General features: G+C 37.4%; 2 protein-coding genes across 6 annotated transcripts in view; both read right to left on the reverse strand.

Annotated features, from left to right (window-relative positions):
- Positions 1 to 203: 203 nt before the first annotated feature.
- On the reverse strand, positions 204 to 2,313 carry LOC117790538 (myogenesis-regulating glycosidase). The gene is made up of 2 exons (XM_034630016.1): positions 540 to 2,313; positions 204 to 484 (listed from the first exon to the last, which is right to left on the reverse strand). Exons 1-2 carry the CDS (start codon positions 2,296 to 2,298, stop codon positions 285 to 287), a joined length of 1,959 nt encoding a protein of 652 aa, XP_034485907.1. The 5' UTR covers positions 2,299 to 2,313; the 3' UTR covers positions 204 to 284.
- Positions 2,314 to 3,615: 1,302 nt separating this feature from the next.
- LOC117789427 (furin-like protease 1) overlaps positions 3,616 to 16,600 on the reverse strand; it is a 161,138-nt gene continuing 148,153 nt past the window's right edge. For 3 of the 5 annotated variants that reach the window (XM_034628453.1, XM_034628451.1, XM_034628452.1), the window contains 8 exons: positions 16,240 to 16,485; positions 16,050 to 16,178; positions 14,664 to 15,538; positions 14,409 to 14,582; positions 13,298 to 13,416; positions 11,002 to 11,168; positions 8,616 to 8,691; positions 3,616 to 4,619 (listed from right to left, as the gene is read on the reverse strand). In XM_034628453.1, coding sequence (XP_034484344.1) covers positions 3,835 to 4,619; positions 8,616 to 8,691; positions 11,002 to 11,168; positions 13,298 to 13,416; positions 14,409 to 14,582; positions 14,664 to 15,538; positions 16,050 to 16,178; positions 16,240 to 16,485 — 2,571 coding nt within the window. In that variant the 3' untranslated portion in view covers positions 3,616 to 3,834. Of the gene's footprint in view, positions 4,620 to 8,615; positions 8,692 to 11,001; positions 11,169 to 11,813; positions 13,146 to 13,297; positions 13,417 to 14,408; positions 14,583 to 14,663; positions 15,539 to 16,049; positions 16,179 to 16,239; positions 16,486 to 16,600 lie in introns of all 5 variants that reach the window. The other 2 variants (XM_034628455.1, XM_034628454.1) reach the window with 2 other exon arrangements.

The following is a 16,600-nucleotide window of genomic DNA, read 5'->3' on the forward strand; positions in this document are numbered from 1 at the left end:
CTTAGGCTCTACTCTTATATGGAGCATCTTTAGATTTATTAGAAGCCACATGGTTAAGTGGGCTTTAAGATTCTTAAATGATTGAATCTTTAGTATAATCTTCTGGGATTTCAATGATCTAGCTTTTATCTAACGATTAAATTCTGTAGTCATAGAGGTTTAGGAATATTCTACTCTGATCTCATTGATTTAGCATAAAAATATTTATTTGTGTGATGATAAACTGATTTTAATAATCTTTAAAGTCTTTAAACTTAAATGTTTTGAAATGATAATTATGTAAACTAATCCAACTGGAAGCCAACACGCACAAAGTAAGGCAGCGTGTCCAGCGGTGCAGGGTACTCCATGAGCCACACATGACCTGTATAGACATCATTGCCATTGCCATCAGTCCACTGTCCCTCCGGCAGATAAATGTCACGCTTGGTGGCACCTTCTGTAACAATAGGCGCCGCAATGATGTCGTCGCCCAGTAGGAACTCTGCAAAAAGAATACCAGTTAAAGAGTGCAATTGAGATCGTATTGGTTAGTCTACCATCGTAGATGCTTTGAGCAACTGCATCATTGGGGGCAATCCACCAGAGTGGTGCATTGACGGGTTCGCCGGTTGCCGTGGCCCGTTTGAAGAGCTTCATGATATAAGGCGTATAATCGGCATGCAACTTGGTGAATGTCTTGCTTATCTCGATGGTTTCAGTGTCAAAATTCCAGGGCACAAAGGAGAATTGCAGGCTGGGCATGAAGACGTTGGCCTGCAGCCAACGGAGAAAGAGTTCCTTGTTGGGCGGCCTCTCGTTGTAGCCATTGCCTCCGATCATGTCCGGCAGCACAAATGGGTAACCATTCAGATTCATCTGCAGCAGCGATGTGATTAGCGTGACGAGACCATTGTTCCAACCCCACTCGGAATCCTTGTCCACAATGCGCACAAAGATGGGTAAATCCTGTGTGCTTTGGGCAGAGCGCACCTCAACCACATCTCCAAATGCAGCCACCGTGCGCACATAGTCGCCAGAGATCTGGAGCGGAGTCTGATGGGCATCACCTTGGAGCACGGGATCAGTGGGCAACCAACTGGTTTCACCGGCATCAAACTTGAAGCTATCAATGCCATCTTCCGTCTGAAGACGCTTCAATCGTGTGGTGAACCACTCCTGCACCGCCGTCTTTGTAAAGTCCAGATAGGCGGCATCCTTTGGCTTGCTGTTCCACCACTGAGTGTCAGCACTGCCCTCATGATCCACCACAAGGTAACCCAGTTGCTTGGCCGTCTCATAGATGGCCGTGCAGTTGTTGTTGATGAACGGATGGATCCAAAGAGTTACCCGAAAGCCCAGTGCCTTGAGGTCATCAGTCAGCTTCTTGGTATCCGGAAACTTATTCTTGCGGAAAGTGAGTGCACCATAGCAGTCCTCCCAGTCATCATCAATCTCCAGCTGACTGTTCTCAAAACCATTGTCGATGATTTGTTGGGCAAAATCGCGGACGACCTGATCGGTGACCTCCGCCTTGTACAACGCCCACGTCGACCATACGGGATGCTGGACCATTCGCTCGTCGGGATAGCCAGTTGGCTTTCCCAGCAGCGTCTGCACCGCGTACATGTGCGCCGCCTTTGCATCCTTGGCAAATGCCAGTTGATAGCTGAACTTGGCATAGGACAGGCGTGGATCATAGGGCAGTACACTGAGTGCACTAATGCATAGTTGATCCTCATATCCGACTGCATTCTGATCGATGAACAGTGGCGTGGTGTTATCCACGTACAGGAAGAATCCATCACTGTTCACCCAGTAGCGCTCGGCCACGCCCATGTTGCCCAGCTCCTTGGGAACATATGAGAAATTGCTATAACGCTGTCGCTCCACAGGCCAATAATGCTCCTTCTGTTCCGCACCTCCATACCAATGAGTGCGACCTGTATTCAGTGCCAAGCAATCCCTGGGCTGTGTGCCCTTCACCACCTGATCACGTGCCACACGGATGTGGGTGACACTTGTGGTGGACTTGACCAGTGAGAACTCAATGCTCGTTGTGCCATCGCTCAACTTGTAACTGCCCGTTGTGGTGGCCTCCAAATTGCTGCTGGTCACAAAGTTATCCAATGTGACCGTCTGCAGACTACGACTTCCTTTCATCACCTCGTACTGCAACTTATCCCCGCGTCGCAGCCTTATGTAAATGTCACTGTTATCAAACTTGAAGCGCTGCTCGATAGCCTGACACGCCTGTCCCGTTTGCCAGAGGCAGCCGAAGCCGAAGACGGCTAGAATCAGTGTTAAACCCGGTTGCATTTTGTGGAAAATACTGTTTGACGAGCTACCAAAGCGCCGCACTTATATAGTCACAAATAAGGCCCTTGACCATTGTCAATAATTCCCGCTATGTACACTTATATGCACTTCACGAACCCACATGATAAGCACCTGATAAGCCTCAATTTTTTTAAGCTAACCATACATGTATATAGTCACAGGAGAGCGGGACTCGTTTGTTGATGAGAGCTCCTTGAATTATCAGTTCTACTTACGAGAACTACGTACGTACACGTACTTGTACTCGTAATAACAATAATAGTTCAATGATTATTTCATTATTTAATAACATTGTTTACCAAATTACTGACAACTTACAATATTTGCGGAAGAACTTCAAAAAATTGAACACCAATACACCAAATTGAACAATAATACAATAATTTATTGCAGCTATGAGTACTAGCTACTACATCATCGACTAAAATTGCAAATATACTGATTAAAAATGCATATGCAAACAATTAATTTATTTAAAGCACGCCACATGCTAATTAAAGCACTCTCGTGACAGTGCAGATCTATGAAATGTAACTAAATTGGTCTAGCAACGGTTTCAATCGTATTGAAAAGAAAATAATTAAATAAAAAAATAAAAAAGCTGCTATTCAGGGGTGCTTCAAAATTACAAAACAACTAAAATCCAACCATAAAACCTTTTTTTTTTTTTTGCCTATTTTTCATTTGTTTTACATTTCTGGAGCATCTCTGATTGTATATGAAGGAACATTTAAGGTCGTATTTTCAATATTTTATCAAGTATATTTGCTAGACAATCTGTCAAATAGAGGTGGGAAATTCCCTAATTCTCTATCATATAGGGTTTTATAATATCGACGCTTATAGAGCTTCGAAAGTTTTGAACAAAACGTGATGAACTTGGCGGATTACGATTTAGCAATATCCTTTTGTATGCAATGCACATTGACAAATGATTTTACGTGACTTCCTAAAAGTATGCAATGATTTCTACACTGAATCTTTTTAATTTCATTTGCAGCCCCAAAGTATACAATAACTTTACCAAAGTGTTCAGGAAATGTATCAAACTATACTCGCAGTAGTGTATAAATACCCTAAAAGATATATAAGTGCACGTAGTCATAACGGTTTTTAAAAGTTTTTTTTGATTTATATAATTTTCATATTTTTTGATAGGTTCTTATGGTTCTTAAAACATGGTAGAAAAAAAATATAAAACTCAATGTGTTTACAACTTGTCGTACTGTAATTAAAATACAAAGTTTAAGTGATTCAACACAGAACACACAACAGAAAATATAAGTTATAGGCATTTGTATTTTATTTGATTCTTGTTTGCTTAAAACTAGGATAAATACATTTTAAAAACAATTTTACAAAAATCGAAATAATTTAAATGCTTGTAATCGCAGCAAATGTTATGAAATCTTGAATGACCTTTAAATAAAATCAAGAATATCGAACTAATTAATATTCATCCGAATTTAAATTGTTGGGTTGAGCCGTAATCAATGAGATATATCTAATTGTTTTTTAAGAATGCGTTAATTTCTCCTCATTTGCATTACTGTGATCGTTCGGATCGAGGACCTCACTGGGCTCCCGTGGCCAATAGTCGTGATATTCAACCACATCGAAGGGAGATTTCGTACGAGCCGTAAATATGTCCACTTCGTGATCCTCATCGCTCTCGTCTTCGGCCATGAGCGACACACGAGTGTACGACTCGTCCTTTGTAGCTTGTCGATGGTAGATCATGGCGCCGGCGACAGCCACGCCCACTAAGGAAACGATCACGGCAATCACAAGCAATGCTGTGGTCCACTGCATGTATTGCATCTTGTAATTACCCTCCTGCTGTTCATTATCTGACAGGTTGGAGCCATCAATAGTACTGCGTACAACGTAGGCATAGCAATAGGTCTCGTTGGTCTGGGACAACTTGCGGAGTTGGCTACCTGGAGGACAGGTGCTGCACTGGGAGACATTTGGTCCATAGCACCGCAAGCAACTTGGATCGCAGCTGGCGCAGATTTGATTGTGCTGTGGTGTCAGCGACAAGATCGAGCTCGGTTTTAGAGTGGATTCAGTGCGACGTCGACGTTCCGATGCCTGCAGTGGATCGTCCTTGTCTATGAGACCACTGCCATTGCTAGGAAGTTCATTGGTGGAATCTGGCGAAGAACTGGCTTCAAGAGTCCCCAACTCGTTGTCAGCATCGAATTCATCCAGTATATCTGTATTAACCTTGGCGTATGTACGCTGTGGGCACTCGTCGTAGCAGAAATCCTTGTAGAAGTAACTGGACTCCCGGCACTCTGTGGAGCAAATGTGGAATGATTTTAAAATAATTTAACAAATACATTTTTGATAAATCTACAGCTACAAAGAGGAGAAACCATTTACCTCCAAAAAAACAGAGTCGAGAAATGGAAAAAGAGTTTAAAATTACGATTAGTTAGTAGAGTAATAGACAGATAAAAAATAAATGTTATACAAAGTGTAACAAAACAAAGGCAACAAAAGAATTTCTGTTTATTTGTTTACTTTTGTTTTTCTCAATTTTCTTTATTGAATAAAATGAAAATCTTGAATCAATAGTCAAGTCTCAACTGAAACTGAAACCGATCTATTAACAACAAAAAGTTCAAAATATTTATAAATATTTAGTCAAGCGCAGTAGTCCAAAAAACATGCTCGAAAAGAAAAGAACAAAAAAATAAAATAGTCAGTGGATGTGCATGGGTGTGTACTATACCGCAACCAGTGTTGGAAAGCAAACATGGCATAAGGATGAACAGTGTGCGATGTACGATGTGTGCGACGTATTGAAATCGAGTGTGGGTTAAATAAAAAATGTTACAAGAAGACCAATTACATGTTGTTAATATCAATCACACAGCAACCATAGATCAAAACTAATTATAGAAGTACGAAATGTACTTGGGTTAAAACAAAGCAAAAGATACGAGTATACAAGACAAATGGTAAATACTTTACTTAGAAATTGCATAATTTGTTTAGCTAAACTCACCTTTTATTTAAGTTACTTCTACGAGATATGCGAGTGTGCGAGTATTTGAGGGAAATTCAGTTTTGAATTTGGAACTGTCTAAAATGTTTTTGGACCACATTTGACTTGCTGCTCTACTTGTTGTTGTTGCATAAAGAAGTTTCAGCTCGATTTGTAAATATGTTTTCAATGCATTTATTTATTACTCATAGATAGTTCATATTGATAGATATAGATATATATGTATATATACACAAAACATACATAAAAAATTGTTTGATCTGAAAGAGCGGCCATCGAATCTCATTTACAGTACTAAGACTTAAGTTTTTCTCATTTCATTTTTTATACATTTAAAAAGTTGATGTTTCGCACAAATATACTTCCTAGTCACGAAATTTTTGAAATTTTTATAGGTTTACTTTTATTTTAAGTGTAATTTTAATTGTAATTTTTAATAGCTACCCCAGGCCCTAGTACCAGTTGTTCTTTTATTGTAAATTTATATATCATTATTGTATAGACTTAAATATTAATTTGGCTTTACTCTTTTAATTAGGTTTTTGAAAAATATTTAAGCATAAGTACCGCAGCCAGCACTGAGAGAGGGTTAGATTTAATTATAAATTGAAAATCATAAAAATAATTTACTTTATTCGAAAAAACGAATGGAAAATCTTTAGATTGATTGAAAAATATTGCTGCTACTATATTTATGGTAAGTGTATGCTTGAAGACTTTTAGTTTTTCAGTGTCTAATTTATTATAATTTTTTTTATTTTTTTATTCTTTTCGTTTCGATTATGTTTTTTAAGAGAGTTTGCTAAGTACAACAACAACAAAAAAAAAAACAAAACAAATAAATTATATTTTCTATGAGTAAGTTAGTGTTTTAATTTCAGTATTTAATCTTCTTTTGTTTTGTTTATTTTGCCTTTACGATATGATTATTCATTTCAACAAAACAAATCAAATTGTTGACCAATCAAATTTGTACCAAGTTTTTAATTAAAAAACGAAAGTTTATACAAAATGATATGTTACTTAAACCAACGAATTATTATTGTTGTTTTGTAATTGTTGTTGCTTATGTTGCAGTGTGAGATAATTAGAATTTATTATTGCACTCGAGTTGCCGTTTGATTTTTTCTTCTTGTTTATTTCTAATACAAACACAATGAATTAACAAAAGCTTAAAAACTAAGTTGGAATTTTGAATACGATTGGTAATTTTCTGCCAACCATTTTTTGGGTCGATAAACCTTGTAAAATAGCGTAATTATTTATGCATTGCGGATAATAATAAACAACAAATATTGTAACAAAGATATGTGTGTGCGTGTATTTTTCCTTTTTATAAAACGGTTCGATATGGAAATTAACTAAATCTTTATTTTTTGAATTTGTATTTATAAAATAGTTTCTTTATTTTATTTTGCTCTTATTTTTTGGTTTTTATTTATAATTATTATTCTTGCTTGTTTTTTTTCATGTAGCGCACAAAATAATAATATTATGACTAGAAGCTTGTTGCTCACTTCTGGCATTTGTTTAAACTTTTATATATTTTGTGCGCTGGTTAATTGTTCATAATTGTTCAGTTATTTCCTAAGCTCACTAGAAAATTATCTAAATTAATTTTTTTTTTTTGGTTTTTTTTTATTTTATGTATTTTTGAAATGTTTGCTTTAGTTATATTGCAACTTTGTTCAAAACTGCAGGAACTGTTTCTATATAAATTGTTACACTTATTGAATTTTTATTTTTTTTGTTAATTATTTTTTTCTTCTTGCTGCTGTCTAATTTAATACTACTCGTACTCGTACCCTACACCCTAGAGCTTCGTTTTCGTTTATTTTTGCTTTTATTGTATTTTTTTTTATTATTATAATCATTGTTATATTTCTGTTAGTTACAGTTACAAGTACAGTTACAGTTGCAGTTTAAATACAAAAATTTGTCTGCTTTTGCTTTGACGCCTTAACAATACGAATTTAATGCAATTTTTCCATTATGCTGCACGCTAAGTTTTAAATTTTTTCGTTTTGGTTTTTTTTTCAGTTATTCATTAAGATTTAAGTTTAAAATTACGAAACAGTCTTTTACTATGAATTCTAAACTGTTGGGTTGTTATCAAACTGCGAACGCGGCATTTAAATTAAAAGAAACGCGATAAAATTAATAAGTTTTTTTTTACAAAATTATAATAAAAATTTGAAATTGAAGCAGGCAGTGCTACTCAAACTGTGGCTATTTCGCTGGTCTGGCAAGAGAATCTGAAATGCATATAGTACACAGCACATAAGTTTCATGGAAGCATTTAAAACCAACGCATGCAATCATTGCCAAACTGTCAGAATAAGCTTGCGGCAGATAGGCAGTGCTATGAAAACTGTAGCTAATTGTTGAACCAACAACTGTGACAACTGTTTAAAATGCATAAGGTATCAAAACGGTTTAGAAGGCTCTGCAAAAATGATTTGATGTATTTCAAACTGCATTTGACAGGCAATACTTTTACAAGCAATGCCAAGGCGCAGTGCATGCAAAACTTTGAAAATGACTTTGGCACGGGAATTTTGATCGAATTTCAAATGTTATAAAAAAAATGTATAAACAAAAGAAAAACAAACGAAAACAATGAATTACATGTAATTAAAAACAAATTCAACTAATTTCTTAACAACTAAAGTATATGTAAATTTATATATTAAATTATTGCTGTTGTTTGTGCGAATCAAAAAGTTGAAATGTGCTAACAGTTTTTTTAAACAACCATAGATTTTTGTATTTTTTAATTTGTTCGTTAATTTTCTGCCACGCCTACTTCTCTTCTCCGTGTGTGTAATACTACATTTAACTACAAAAAGTTTTAGTATATATATTTTTTGGACTTGCAGTGTTTTTGTATTGTTTCTTTCCTATTTGTTGTTAATAATTATATTTTTTTTTTGCTATTGTTGTTGTGTTTGTTGCTTATTTAGCTATTGTTCAATTGTTTTGTTTGTCAGCTTAAAAAATGCTTAAATAAAGCATTCCAATGCGTTTTTTTTTCTTATTGTTGCTGTTGCTTTTGTTTGTTTATCTTTAAATTGGAATTGTAGTTTTCATTATTTTTTAGATATTAGTTTTTTTACAGATATTCTTATTGTTGTTGTTGTTTTCATTTTAAAATAGTATTTGTTGAATTATCTAAAGCTTTTGTTGTTGTTGTTGCCCTTGTTGTTGTTGTTGTTGTCGATGGCGTGTTTAAAGTTTAGATAGAAGATTTGTGTTATGAGTAGAAAGATTAAAGACAAACCTAAACATTTCTGATCATTCCACTTGAGGCATGCGGCAGAATTTCTACGATCCTGGGTTACGCCCACTTCGCCCACCTGCAATGACAAACGAAGATTGTTAATGATTAATAAATATGCTACCCTGCGTATGCGCAATATTTATATTATTAATACGACTAATCGAACAAAGAAGTAATTTTTAGGTAAATCACATATTAATCTTAATTAAAATTTGAATACTTCAATGGACTTTCGTTAGCAAATCTTAATTTAGATGAAGACACAGCATGCAACATTTTAGAGGCATTGGTTAGGCCTTTTTTTATCCTGTGCTCAGGGTATAAGAAGTTGGTGAAAATGTATGTGAGAGGCAGAAGCCTTTAGGTTTTCTGGGCGCAGGGTATTTCGTAGTCGGTCACGCTCTGAAAAAGCTGTCTTACTTGCTTGAGTTCAAGACATGGTTTACAAAGCTTTGGTATAGGCAATTTCAAAGAGTCAAAGTTCTATGTGTATTTATTTCTCTCTTTTTCTCTCTCTCTCTCCTTGTCTCCCTCACTCCCTCAGTTTGTCTGACATCCGCTGCGGTTCATTGCATGTTGCCGCGCTGTCTGGTATTTTTGGGCAAAAGTACTTAAGCATGTATGTAAAGTTGTTTGAATGTGTGTGTGTTTATTTATAGCTGCCCTTACCAAAAAGTGTCTGTCTATAACTTTGTGATGTAAAGTCTCTCTTTCGTCCATGTTCTTTACTCTATATACGCTTCTCTCTCTCACTCTCTCTGTCCATCTATTTCTCCATCTAACAGTTGTTTCACATGCGATGACGTCGCGTGTTGCCAGCCAAGAGCCAAAAAAAAAAATTGTTGTTATGCAAAAAGTTTGCTGGCAGTACTACAAAAAAACTAAGGTCGTTGCACTTTAAGTTTATTACACGGAGTACGAGAAAATGAGAGCGAAAGAGACAGGGGGAGAAGGATTACTTGTAGAGATTTCCAAATAAAAGCGAGTGAGAGGCGCAGAGTGAAGAAAAAGTGTTTCAGGTCATGCAGAGACTTTTAAGGCAACAATAGGTGCCAAAAGTCGCGCCAAAACAGGCGCAAAAGTGCACTTGAAAAATGACAACAGTTGCAGGAGCATTGAATCTCAAACTGTGCATGCAAAAACGGCAATGGCTGCATTTAAGTAATGCACCACTCTGCAGCTGACAAGGACAAAGAAGAGAAAATAAAACAGAAAAAGAGAAAGGAGTCAGTAGTTTGAAATTTTGGCACATTGCCCGCTCGTTGAGTGCCAAAAATTGAATTCGGCAAAGTGCAAATCGGACATTTTATATGACTTTATGCTAAGTAAGGGAAAATTTATGGGCAGCATTAAATCTGTCTTAGTTAGTTGAGCTAAAAATGAAACGAAATGAAACAAAATCATAATAAAAACCCAAGCATGCCAAAAATAAACTCAATTTGTAAGTCTACCTACGCCCAGCTAACAGTTTGCAAAGCACTGATCGAAAGCATTTGCATGTGGTACGACTAGTTAGGAGGTGAATGGCCTTATCTTATCATTCGCATCATCTGTTATCATTCACGTATCACACAACTCAAGCTAGCCACATGCAAGCACGCGACGAGCCGTCGCCATTTTGACGCTGACGCAGATGGACCCGGACACTGCTAATGTCCTCGTCAATACCATCATCGCCCTCGCTCTCTGGCAAGCCGCTTGCGAAGCACTGCAAACACCCAAAGATTACAATTGAAAATAGTACAATCAAAATAAAAAAATCATACAAACACAAATTTGTATATTACACTTTTAAACTTAATATTTAGTTTGTGTGGAATCGCTTAATGTGTAATAAATGATAATCCTAAGTATAGTACTTAGACATACATCCATATTTAATAAATCTAAGGTAACTGAGTGCTTGTCATATTAGGATTATAGTACTATGCACAACTACAGATTGAAAATAACTTTAAGCTTCTCACTCGATATGAATCTCGCAACGTTTTTGACTTCGCTCTTACCAAGAGCTTCAAAAGCTTTTGCTATGTTTCTCAATACGATTTTTTTTTACATTTCGTTGCTTTTCTTACTTTTTAGGGATAAAGCTTTCAAATAAAATAGCAATCTTGTAATAATTTCCAAATTTCGATTTATAAGTTACGAAATAATTCATATTTTTTTTATTTTCTATTTAAAAGTTAAGAAATAAGAGTTTTATTTTAAAAATCAAAAATAAAATGTTTATTGAATATCCTTTAAACACTTGGTGCATTACCAAAATCAATACCTTTCATTAAGATGCTTCACATGTCCCTTAAGGACAAAAAGCAGGATACAATACTTATTTATATATAAAATGATATGTTGATGTGTTTGATTTGTTATTAGAAATTCAACTCACTTGCTGCATGTTGCGCCATTGGCCGCTGGCATCGTGCTCGATATCATTGTGGGCCATTTCGTCGCCATATAATTGGAACTGGGATGGTTGATTGGCATGGGCCTCGTCATCGGGTTGGGCGGGTGTATCAGTACCATAGAGAATCATGTCCCATTGTGTAATTTGAGCTGTAAGGCATCGAAATCGAAATCACATTAGATAAGAGTGCAAATGTTTCAAAATCAAAATCAAAATCGAAATGAAATTCCAAATCAATATCAAAATCAAAATTCAAAAGCCAAAAAGGAGAGTAAACAACCGAAAATGTTAACACTTTTGATTCATGGCGTTGGGTAAACAAGGCAAGTGAAGAGCCAATAAATCTGCCAGAGGAGAGATGAAATAAAACAAATGATGTGACAAAAAGCTAAACAAAATTTCCACTTCCGACGCCATAAACAAAGATAAAAAAGAAAAGTGCAACAGCAAAATGAAAGATGTGCTGCAATATTTTTGGATGCTGACAAACAACAAAAATGAAAACAAGGATTTCTTGTAGCACGTTGCACTTTGTAGCTTGATTAATGAAAGCGTGACAAACTTTCGAAAGAAAATCATAAGCAAATGTTAAGGCTGAGCACACAACACTGCACAACAAATTGCGACCAAGTTTGAGTAATATAAAAAAATGGTAGGTGCAATTTGTTAGTTGCTTTCTGCAGGCTTAAATCAATAATGAAAACTGCACCATTAATTACAATTTTCAATGCGCAATTTTGTAGTGCAGTGTCACAGTGTGTATTTTTGTTGTTGTTGCACCAAAAAAAGGCTACCATTTGGTCTGTTGGTCTGTCGAAAAGTGCCCGCTGCAGCCAGTTCCAAGTGCTCCACATCCTCATCGTCATCATCATCATTGCCATTAGCAATATCATCATCATCATGAACATTAACATCATCGGCAGCAAGCACACCAGCGGCGGCCATCAACAGTTGCTGCTTTTTAAGTATACGCTGATCGGGCAGAAAACTGCTGCCGCCCGCGGGCAATGCCGGCAGTGGTATGAGTGGTTGCGATGGCGGCGGCGGTGCAGATGGTGACTTTTTGGTATTGCCAGGCTTGCTGTTGCCACCGCTAGTGGCACTGCTCATACTGGAGATGGGCTTAAACAGTTCCACCTCAAATTGTTTGCCCTGTTTGCGAGATTGCTGTGTTTGCTGTGATTGCTGGGATTGCTGTGATTGCTTTGACTTGGCCATATTGCTGCTACTGCTGGTCTCGTAAGGCTCCAACTCTGGGAATATGGCCTGTATTTTCTCGTAGCGCTCAAATAACTTGGGTATGCGTGAGTCTGAGTTGTTCTCTTTCACCTGTTTCGTTGCTTTTATGGGCAGACGTTGTACTGCCGAGTTGTTGTTGTTACTGCGATTGTTGTTGCTGTTTTTGTTGTTGTTTGAAATATCACCAATTACTTTGCGCGTTTTTTCATCGTAGAACTTTTCGCCTGAATTGATCTTGGGGCGTGGCGTTTTCAGTTCATTTGACTGCCCCTTGGACTTGCCACCACCTCCACCTCCACCGCCTCCTCCTGCCTGTTGTTGTTGTTGCGATATGCGATAGTATTTGTTCTTATTTGTGGTGGTGCTGCTGGTGGTGCTCTGTGTGGTTTGCTCCTTTTTATTGGCCTTGCCGTTGCCATTTTTATTACCATTTTCTCCCGCTTTATTCGATTTGTTAGCCTTGTTGTTGCCCTTGTTGTTGGCCTTACTGTTGTTGTTATTGTTATTGTTATTGTTGTGAGTCTTGCCCAAAATGACACCATATGTGGCTGAGATTTGTTGATATCCCTGCTTGGCTGGTGGTGCTGGTGGCGGTGGCAACATTGGATTGTTGGTAACAAAACTTGATTTATTTGGTGATGTTTTGCCAAGTGGCAATTTAGCACCACCCGACGGTGTATTGGCAAAATTATTGGGCGAGATGCGTGGATACTGTGGTGAATAGAATTGATGTAGATTGCTGGTGGTGCTGCCAGTGTTGCTGCTACTTGAATTTGGTGTGGTTGCCTCGGCGCTATTCGAGCGTGGCACAGAAATGGGATCATTGGGATCAATACTTAATGTGGTGCCATAGAAGATTAACGACCATTCCCGTAATAAAGCATGGCCTGAGTTTTAGGTAATAATTAGTATATTTTAAAGTGTAATTTGCAACAGGTGAGTCAATGATTCGATTGGTGTACAGTTCCACAAAAGCGCAGCATGTTAAACGTTTGGTTTTCTTAGTTGTAGTTAAAATTCTTGCAAAATTTCGACTTACCCATATATCGACCCTCGTTATGTATCTCCAGCTGCCAATTGCCGTGCGGCGATTCTCCCCAGGTGTGCACCGACATAAAAGGCCATTGATTAAATCCAGAACGTGAGTTATCATGTATGCTGTGGGGAAATGGAAAAGAAGTCAAAATATTAATGACAGTATCAATTATAATTAATACATACTTCTCCCATAAATAATATCCCTATTTTTTATTAATTTTCTATATAGCTCATCTTATACTTATACAATAAGCATAATTTTTTGCCTAATATTTTAAAATCAATTCCATGCTGATTCGATTAACTCCAGTTGCTCATAAAAGTATGCTTTAGTTTAAACATGAAATTTTTGTATAATTTTATTACTTTGAGAATGAACTTTAATAAATTAGAGTTCAATCGGAAAAAATATAAATGAGCTCAAGTGATATTAACTGACTAAAATGAGCATTTTCAGTAGTGATGTAACTTTAGATCGAGTTTTTTATCGAAATAGAAAATCGCAAAAAAATAAGTATCGAGTATCGAGACATCGAGACATCGGAAAATAGTAGATAGAGTTGCAAACATCGAGCTTTCTAAAAAAAAAAATTTGTAATCAATCGGTTTCATACCTAATTCAGACTTTGACAATTTAGTAGTTTATTTACTGCGTACGTTCATCAAAAATTGAACGACTAAACTTAATTCTGCAAATTAACTACGATGAACAAGCCCCAGTTAGTTGTCGATTTTTCATGTAAATCGATCAAATCAACTCGATAGATCGTCAAAAAAATCATCGAGTTAAAGTACTCGATAAACGTTTCCGTGAAAATCGAGTTGTCGATATTTCGATATATTTTTACATCACTAATTTTCAGTTTTCCGTTTACAAAATGCATGCTCCAACCGTAATCTGTATATAAACTATTTAAAAACCGAACTGAATTCAATGTTATTTTTTCCGTGAAATGATTTCAAGGGATCTCTGATTATTAAAATAGATGCCATTTAAATATAGTAATTTTTCTTTTATACTATTCATAAATAAAAAATATTAAATATTTTAACCAGTGGAAATGTATTGTTAATTTCTTGAAAGCTTTGTCACATTCCAAAGCTGAACTTACCGCGAGGTGAGTAACGTGACTTTGGTGTTGGCTGGTGACTTCAAGTAGAGTTGTATATCGCCGCGTCGCTGTGAGGTGAGTGTGATCTTAGCCTGCACATGCTCCAGATAGTTGACCGAGAGGCAATGATTGACTGTGAGCTGGAGCGTTATATGAGTGCGAGGGGGAATGACTCTACAGTAGAAGAGAGATGGAGAAAGAAAGGAAGAGAGAGTTAAACAATTAATATCCAGCAAAAATTGATGTGGTACTCACTTATCGACATGTGGCGCATTAATCTCGCATCGCTGCTGTTCGGGCACAGCTTTCCAGTTGCGGGCAACTTGAACCATTTCGGCGGCATCCATGAGACCATAGCCAAAGGAATGGCTCACACGTCGGCCCACACCGTTGCGCGACCAAGTGGAATCTCTAAGATTCGCTGGCTTTGCGGTGCGCACCACAATGTGCTGCAGATCGCGCCAGGTGAGATTCTGATTCGACTGCAGCACCAGGGCTGCAATGCCCGCGGCGAGCGGTGCCGAGGCCGAGGTGCCCGTATGCGATACGGTGCATGAATGATGCAAATCTGTGGTGACCACCTGCTTCTCGCTCTGCCCGCCGCTGCTGTAGGTGGTGGCCAGCGTGGAGCTACATTTCTCCGAATACCACGGCACATGGCCCTCCTCGGTGGCACTCGATATGGACAGAGTCCATATCGAATTCGTATAGCCATCGCAATTGCAATTGTCCATCTCTCGCCCACCATTACCCGATGCCCAGATGAAGATGCTGCCCTTACCGCCGCGCCCCTTTGTCGTGCCCTCGATAAAGGCACGCGATGCCAACTCACCGGGGCCATCCACAGTTTTACCATCATCGTCGGGACCCCACGACGCACTATAGATGTCAATGTGCTGCGGATTGAGCGAGAGCGAACGCGCCTCCACAGCATCAGTCACATCACCATCGAGCATCCGCACACCGCCCACACTTGCCCCATATGCGATGCCCACCGCACAGAACGTGTTGTTCGCCGTGGCAGCCACTTCGCCGGCACATCGTGTTCCATGTCGATTCGAGTCAGTCAGGTCGTAGTGCGGCATGGGATCGTCATCATGGCTGTTCACATCATACGACGCTCTCGGATCCTGTTCATAAAAGATCACTTTCGATTAAGACTTGATCTGAAATCACGACTCTAAGCCTCTTTTCTCCATAATTCACATACATATTCTAGTTTTCTGTCTGTCTGTTTTGTATTTTCCAATATCAAATCTACATTTAACGTGAGTCAATCGGCCTGAACCAATTTAAAATTGTTTAATATATTATAAATACAAATTTTTAATTTATTGAATTAAATTAAATATAAATTTGATTAATATTCGATTGTTTTGCATTTTTAAAATAAGATATAAATGTAATTAAAATTTAATTTTTGTATGATTTCAAATTGTAAAAAGAATATTGTGAATTGTGTTTTTTAAAACATCTTAATTATTTTTAAAATCGTAATTTAAATCTTTTTTCTTACTAATAAAATTATTTTAGCAATTTAATAACAAAATATATCTCAATATTGCAGAAAAAGACAGAAAAATAGAGAAATATGCGAATAGTTGCCGTAGCGGAAAGAGGCAATAAGTTAATATCACTTACATAATTCTGCTCGATGTCTGGATGATCTGATTCCAGACCATCGTCCAGGATGGTAACCACAACACCTTTGCCAGTTATTCCCTGCTTCCAAGCGGGTATCACATTCATGTCAAGGCCACTACCACGATTCTAAATAAGATTATGAACATAGATAAATTCTATTGAATGGAGTTTACTTTTTAGCACTTACCAGATACCACATTTGTGACCATTTGGGATCATCGAAGGCCACCGAATCCATCCGCGACATGACACGCGATGAAGTGCGGGATGGACGCATGCTAATAAAGTCACGCTTGGAACGCGACTTGGCCCGTTGCTGTTTGGCCCAATGGACTCGCTCGTCCAAGTCGAGGCGGGTCTGATGATGTGAGGCGGGCTGCAGTGAACGCTTCGACACCTTGTGATGCGCAAAATGATAATGATCATCGAAGATCTAAAATGGTAAGAAAAAGTGAAATGATTAGCTATACTATTATTATATTATATTTAAAAAAAAATCAATAAACAAATTTTACAAAATATTGTAAAGTAAAATAATAACATTTTTA

This window comes from Drosophila innubila (genome assembly GCF_004354385.1).
Source record: "Drosophila innubila isolate TH190305 chromosome 3R unlocalized genomic scaffold, UK_Dinn_1.0 2_E_3R, whole genome shotgun sequence".
Classification (NCBI taxonomy): Eukaryota; Metazoa; Arthropoda; class Insecta; order Diptera; family Drosophilidae; genus Drosophila; species Drosophila innubila.

Bases quoted from the DNA above. Each gene is read 5' to 3' on its own strand.
- LOC117790538 (XM_034630016.1), bottom strand. From the start codon at position 2,298: ATGCAACCGGGTTTAACACTGATTCTAGCCGTCTTCGGCTTCGGCTGC. The intron at 485-539 runs GTAGACTAACCA...TTCTTTTTGCAG, and splicing joins TGCTCAAAGCATCTACGATG to AGTTCCTACTGGGCGACGAC.